General features: G+C 33.4%; 1 protein-coding gene across 2 annotated transcripts; it reads right to left on the bottom strand.

Moving 5' to 3' along the window:
- Window positions 1–204: 204 nt before the first annotated feature.
- LOC134275237 (uncharacterized) lies at window positions 205–6,792 on the bottom strand. 2 transcript variants are annotated; one of them, XM_062757509.1, is made up of 2 exons: window positions 5,825–6,792; window positions 205–416 (listed from the first exon to the last, which is right to left on the bottom strand). In XM_062757509.1, the coding sequence occupies exons 1-2, from the start codon at window positions 6,672–6,674 to the stop codon at window positions 232–234; spliced, it is 1,035 nt and encodes a 344-aa protein (XP_062613493.1). In that variant the 5' UTR covers window positions 6,675–6,792; the 3' UTR covers window positions 205–231. The 2 variants fall into 2 exon arrangements, 1 of the variants encoding a protein (XP_062613493.1); XR_009993781.1 differs by lacking the exon at window positions 5,825–6,792 and adding an exon at window positions 2,264–2,281 and having other exon boundaries at window positions 336–416.
- Between the last annotated feature and the right edge of the window lie 350 nt (window positions 6,793–7,142).

The raw sequence follows: 7,142 nt of genomic DNA, 5'->3' as shown, positions 1-7,142 counted from the left end.
CTATTGGTCTGTTTTTCTGTATTTGGTCTGAAATTGGTTGAAATTTTAGAGAAGTTTAACATTTTAAATGTTACACAGGTAGCACAAGATGCAAAATAGACAGACACAGAAAAAAACAGATGGCTATAAATCACCTGACTCAAGTGACCTAATAAAAAGGTAAAGTCTCAAAAAGGAAGGCCACAATTGACTTTTCGTCTAATTTTCTTTAAAATAAAACTGTCAGAATCATTACAAACCTTTCCTCTTGTGAATTTCTCTGAACAATTTCTCAACATCTCTAACGTCATGTTTTTTATGATCACTTGAGGTCGTCCAGATGCACATCTTACACAAGGTGACGTCACACGGGATACAGTACTTGGATAATGGATCGCTTGGATGTTTCTTGCATTTGAAATCTTCCAGAGGGAGACCTTTTAACAAGAAAAAAGAAAATAATAAAGAAATTGCTATAGCAGTTCATGGTAGTCATATATTTTCTTAATGATTCCCCAAATCAGGGTGAGTGTCACATTTTGATTTAATAACTGTATACTTGTCAAAGACGTTTTCATATTCCTTCATTTTTACCTTTTTTAGGTGTCTACTTCAATGTTCTAATAATCAAATATTTGATTCAAAAACATAAAAAAATCATTTGGGAGGATGATGCTAAAAGATCATTACAACTAAAGTCAGTGAATACTATTATTATGTAATTCATTAGTACAATGTAAACTCAGTAAACAGTGTATATCGATCCCCAACACATGCTTCAAATTCCTAGGCAGAGGTGTTTTAGTGACAGTGGTGTTTATATTAAAATTATGTCTTCTGTTTAAAATTATGTATTACAATTAGGGATGTCAAAATTGTCAATAATTGATATTCGAATATTCGATACGAGTATTCGAATATATTCGAATATTCGATAAAATAAATACATCTTGCATTATTAAATATAATCTTCACTCTCCTGTCAAACAGTATAGGTTTTATGCCATTATTTTGGAATAAAAACTCATGTAGAGTTCGAAAAATGCACTAAAATTATGTATTTATTTAAATTATTGAATAGTATGCATCCAAAATGTAAAAATTGTTTGTTGTTATTTTTTTTTTTAGAAAATTCAAAAAGATTCTTTTGTAATATTCCAGATTAATTGGTCGTCTTAGTAAAGTCTACACTTATAACTCCTACAAATTTATACCTAGCAGAACAATTATCCAACGGTGAAATATTAAAAGCAATTACTTTTTGCTAATTATAATTTCCTGATAATGATTTTTAATGATATTTAGATAAACAAGAAGTCTGTGTGTTTACTGTAAAACTGGGTCCTTACGGCGATACAAGCTGACTGGACACTATTATACCACTATTAAGTAAACAATTAAATAAATCACTCTTAGATACACACTTCACACCTTTAAGGTAATCTAAGAGGAGTGTTTTTTTTTATTTTGAACAGACTTGATTCACCTTCTAATAAAACGTGCCAGGTTTTTCTCTCTTTTTAATGATTGTATACTTTAAAAAAACGAATATTCGAATCTTAAATTTATATTCGAATATCAACTCTTCGAATGAATATTCGAATATTCGAATATTCGTTGACATCCCTAATTACAATACTACGGAGAATAAATTTAGTTTTCTCGATTGGAATAAAGAGAGTACTTGAAGAATGTCTGTCTATGAAACCTTGTGTGGCCCGCGTGGCGCAGTGTTTAGAGCTTCTGTTTTAGAACCACAAGGTAAGGAGTTAATCCTCACATCGCAGGTTTATATTCAATTGTGAAATGTGGAGACGGTCTTTCTGACGAGACAGTATAAACCAAGGTTCCAGTGTCGATGTAGATCGTGGCACGATAAAGATCCCTCACTACGTAATGGCCCGGAGTGCTGAGCATAGGTCAAAAGTTGCAGCTCTCCACTCGCAAATGATGGTTTCTCTATATGAGTAGAAAATTCTCGAGAGGGATGCTAAGCAACAAACAAACAAAATCAACTTCTGTTTTGAATTAAAAGTCCCCCTCCAAACCTCCAATCTTAAGCCTTCCCCCTCCGCCCTCACCTCACATACCATACCCATTTAACAGTTAAATAATCCCTAACAATTGTAGTGACCTATAAACAGTAAGTCAAACATTAAACCACATTAGTAAATTCCCTTATCCCCTTGCTTTATTCAAATTGACAGCGCACTATATGTATTATTAAGATTAAGCTACAATTATTACAATTAAGTTAAAATTGTAAATTAAACAATTAACTTACAATTAAGCTTCTTCAAACAATCAATCGCTAGTTCAAAACTTGGCACGGGTACATGATGTAGAATAAAATATGTAAAATAATGCAAAATTTGATCTGCTATAAATCAGTTTGTGACAAAGATAACGAAGTTGAAAACTTTATGTTCCTTAACCAGGGACACATTATTAGAACATTAACTGAATACTTTGTATATTGTATAAATAATGTTTTTAGTTCAAATACATCTATAATTAATATACGAGGGGTTTTCAAAAAGTTCGTGGACTGGAGCAATAAAATTAAAACCGCTTTTGGTATATATCAATGTGTTTTAAAATATACCGATAGCATCATCTTTTCTATGTATAGAAAAAACCAGAAATAATAATTTTTATTTTTTGAAATAAATTTATCATGTTTTTGTAAGGATTGGTTTGTCTAAGCGGCGCAACCTCGAAAATGACGTTTTTTTTTTGCACTAAGTATTACCGTTATGAACATTTGACATAAAAAATCCCATTAATTCAGGTTTGTGATGAGACGGTATCTTTCCGTAAAATATGCAATTTTGACATCATTCTGTAATTTCTATTAAAATTTATTGTATATTTTATATGGAGTGTCCAGACAATTAGGGGCTTTATAGTGACGTCAAAAGGAGGGAGGGGTTTCTTTTTCAAACACTTTATCAAGTTTTGCGCCTAACAAAAAAACTTTCATTGACCTATGAAATATATAATCTGGCAAGTCAAAAATAGAATGCATCCAAAGAAATTGATTTTAATTTCAAAATAGATTCGGAGAAAAAGGATTGAACTTTCTATGTCAATTTGTACTCAAGGTGTGAAAAGTCAATCACGTCAAAAAATGAAAGAAAAAGTGAGCAAGCTCACATAACCCACGCTCCCCAAAAACTCAAAATGTTGAAAATCCCGGAAAAAATGAAAGAATAAGAATTTCCCGGTAATATGCACATCTACACATTGTGTCCTAAATATCTGCAAAGTTTGATGAAATTCATTCTGTGCAGGGGTTTATGAGGAGTTGCGCTGACAAACTGTTCATCACTATATTCAAGATATCCCCAAAAATCTAGTTGTAAAGTGTCGAAATTCCCAGAAAAATAAAGGAATCGGAATTTTCTGGTAAAATGCACATCTTTACATTGTGTCCTAAATATCTGCCAAGTCTGACAAAATTCTGTGCAGCGGTTCATGAGGGGTTGCACTGACAAATATTCATCTGTATATTCAAGGTATGGCAAAAAATCTAATTTGAAAAGTGCAAAAATCCCCAGAAAAATAAAAGATTCGGAATTTCCTGGTAATATGCACATCTACACACTGTGTCCTAAATATCTCCAAAGTTTGACGGGTTATGAGGAGTTGCGCAGACAAAATCTCCATCTCTATATTCAAGGTATGGACAAAAATCTAAGTTGAAAAGTGTGGAAATTCTAAGAAAAAATAAAGGAATTAGAATTTCCTTGTAAAATGCACATGTACAAACTGTGTCCTAAATGCCTACAAAGTTTGACGAAATTCTGTGCAGAGGTTTATGAGGAGTTGCGCTGACAAAAAAAGGACTGACTGACTGACGGACGGACGGGTCAAAAACATTATACCTCACGCAACTAGTTGCGTGGGGTATAAAGACATTGATTATTTGTGGAAGATATTGATCTCAAATAGCAAACTACTAGTATGCTGGCACAATCAAGCAAGGATCTCTCCTAATGCATAAATCCATATGCAATATTACATGTATTGAAAGCAGCCTTATATGACATTATATATACAATCAGTGTAATTTTCTTTATGAAATCCATTAGAAATCCACGACATTCATATCTCTATAACACACGCGAAACATTAGGAACAGTAGGAACTTTGATATAATTTTCAATACTCTTGAATATCAAAATGTACATTATTTCGGCTGAATTCAATTCAGAAGCTTTAACTTTGTTAAATCAACATGAAGATGCAACAAATGTGTATTTAAAATTAATTTGTCACCTTTTCTCCTCGCAATGTTCGTTTGCGCCATTTTACTTTGCAAGGTCACAAACCTTAAAAACGGCTGTAACTTATATAAAGCACACCAAATTTGAAGGGCGCTAAATTCACATTAAAGACTACATAAATAAACAATTATGAAGGTGAAAAAATGGAGAATGTTAATAAAAGCATTGAATTCATATTTCGGGAAGTCTTCGGTCCTATAACACACCTGACCGAGCCGACAAATTATCATACCGCGCTAACGCGAGATATTCAATTTGACGGCACGCCCAGGTGTGTTATAGGACCAAAGGCATCCCAAAATATGAATTCAATGCTTAAGTAAAGACAAGACGGGTATATGTCCTTATTCAAATCCAGGAAACTTCAACAAGATAAGTGTATGAGGTAAAAGAATTATCGAAACGTTTAGGGCCGTCATAAAATTAAACGACGACAGCGCCGAGTGATCATAGAATTTCGTTTTCATTTTATTATAATTTGGCAAATATTGGAAAAGCATATAGCTAAAAATTTAATCATTTCTTTATTTTTTGTTGTTTTATGACGTATTCTCAATTAACAATGGTGATTTCCATTCCTACGCCGATTCGATATATCCAGAATAGCTTAAAATAAAAGATACCGCAGACGCTGACATCTTTTTCATACTTGGATATTTTACTTGAAAAAGACATTAAAAAATAATGAAGGCTTATTTTGATTCGAATGACCATCACTGAAAGTGTTAGAAAGCGTTTCATTATATATGTGTTATCAATCGCATCTTCTCGGGTCTATTCTGAGAGTACATATACTTGTTACGGAAATAAATTGTAACCCTTGTATCATGTATGATTTATAAGATTTTAATATTGAATATATGTATTAAATGTGTACGTATGAACAATTTCTTAAACGAGGTAAATTATTGACAAACAAGTTGATGAAACAAGAATATCAACAGTCTCGTTTAAAGGCATCATTTCGTAAATTCTATGGTCGATACAATGACCTTGTCAGCAAATACAATTCATCATTGAGTCAAATGCTGACTGACGTTTTTCATACCAATTGTTAGACCATTATTTATACACTGAATTGACAACGAATTTTTCCGTTATTTTCTGAGCACACGGCGAGTGTGACTGGTCAGCAGGGAATACTCACTCCTCCATGGCACCTGATCCCACCTCTGATGTTTCTGTGTTTTTTCTGCTCTTGTTTTGTATTGTTTTATGGACTTTGAGACTGAATACTGTTCGTTATCTCCATATCCTTCTTCTTTATAAATTTTGTAAGCACAGACAACGTACTACAGTGTATTAATTTATTCGCCTAAGTCCACGAACTTTTTGATAAACTCCTTGTATATTCATCTTAGATATATTTCAAGTTGTAATTAAACTTATTATGCAATGTTGTACAAATTGAACACAATTACTAAATTCTTTCAATAATGCCTTCCACAGCTAGTAATTATTAAATTATCCTCCTCATATTGTGTATACACTATATTGCAAAACAATTAAAATAGTTAAAGATACTTTACTATAACTATCCATACAATATTACTTACTGGTCAGATAATCGTTGTGTACCAACATTCTGTATAAGTTCACTGTGTTGCCCCGATATGACCCTACCCACAGTGTGTTGGTGTTTTCAACATAACTCAGGCCCCACGGTATGTCTATCCCGTGTGGTCGTGTCTGTATCTGTGACCGGAAGTGACCGTCACAGTAAATTATCTGTATTGATTGGGTGTTAAGATCACACACCAGGATGTGTGACAGCGCGTCTGTACATATTCCTAGTGGTGCTAGTCCTGATCCTGTTGGAGGTCCTGTATAGGAGAGGCGATAACTTCCTCCACGATCTGTCACGACTACAGCACGTCCAGACCAGTCAGACACAATAATATCCCCATTACGATTCTCTGTGATATAGCTAGGCATGCTATACAGATCCTGACCTGTGATGTTGTTGTGCTGTATGGCTTGTATGTAATGTCCTGATTTGTTATAACGGTTTACTTTTGCTGTATCTGTATCAGTATTATACATCCCGACCAGCAGGTCTCCAGTGGAGGGGGAGCTGTAGACACACCGTGGTCTCCATGGTGACGTGTTGTACTTTATTAATGTAATCTTTACTTTGTTCTCTGTAGAAAGTTTGTTGATGTTATACACACTATCTATATAAATTAAATCACCATCATTGTTCACAGTGTGAACTCCAGCACCACTAGCTATATCTATCAGATGATATAGTTTGTTAGCTGTTGTGTTTGTCAAGATAAGATGGCCATCACTATCACTTATCCAGACCCGGTCTGACGTCACACAGGAAATGTGACGACCACGACTAATAACTGGCATTGTGACAGATTTCCGTAACACGGCTCTATACATTTTTACTGTGGACATCGTCTTTTTCCTTTTGTTTTATAACAGAATCCCGTGTTGATCAGTCAGGGAAATTTCTCCGTAAATAACAACACAGTGCTAGAATCATTGACATTAATAACATAAATTTTCTTAACAATTTTTAAATGTTACTATATGCATCATTAGATAATAGTCTATTTAAAAAATGAATACTGTCTGAATTCTGATTTGCATGATATTCATTCACATGTAACTGAAGACTTTCTTTATTTTGCATATTAACATATATATATATATATACATTATACAACGTTAACTTATTTATTTTCAATCAATGAATGACTCTAAGTATTGGCCAAATCATTCGACAATAACCTGGTCTTGGTCAATATACGCTATGGAACGCCATCACTGCCTTATAGCATAAAACTATGCATTCATTATGTCAATCTATCATTACGTGATGTGAACATATCTTTACGTTATGTCAATTTCTAATGGGGTGAT

This window comes from Saccostrea cucullata, unplaced genomic scaffold, assembly GCF_032062105.1.
Source record: "Saccostrea cucullata isolate Sc308-1 unplaced genomic scaffold, CSIRO_AGI_Scuc_v1 ctg7382, whole genome shotgun sequence".
NCBI classification, from domain to species: domain Eukaryota; kingdom Metazoa; phylum Mollusca; class Bivalvia; order Ostreida; family Ostreidae; genus Saccostrea; species Saccostrea cuccullata.
Note: the sequence above shows the minus strand (reverse complement) of the source record. Positions and strands in the feature narration are given on the sequence as shown.

Excerpts from the sequence above, each read along its gene's own strand:
- LOC134275237 (XM_062757509.1), bottom strand. The coding sequence starts at position 6,674 with ATGTCCACAGTAAAAATGTATAGAGCCGTGTTACGGAAATCTGTCACA. Across the intron at positions 417-5,824 it reads ACACAACGATTATCTGACCA|GTCTCCCTCTGGAAGATTTC; the intron begins GTAAGTAATATT and ends TCTTGTTAAAAG.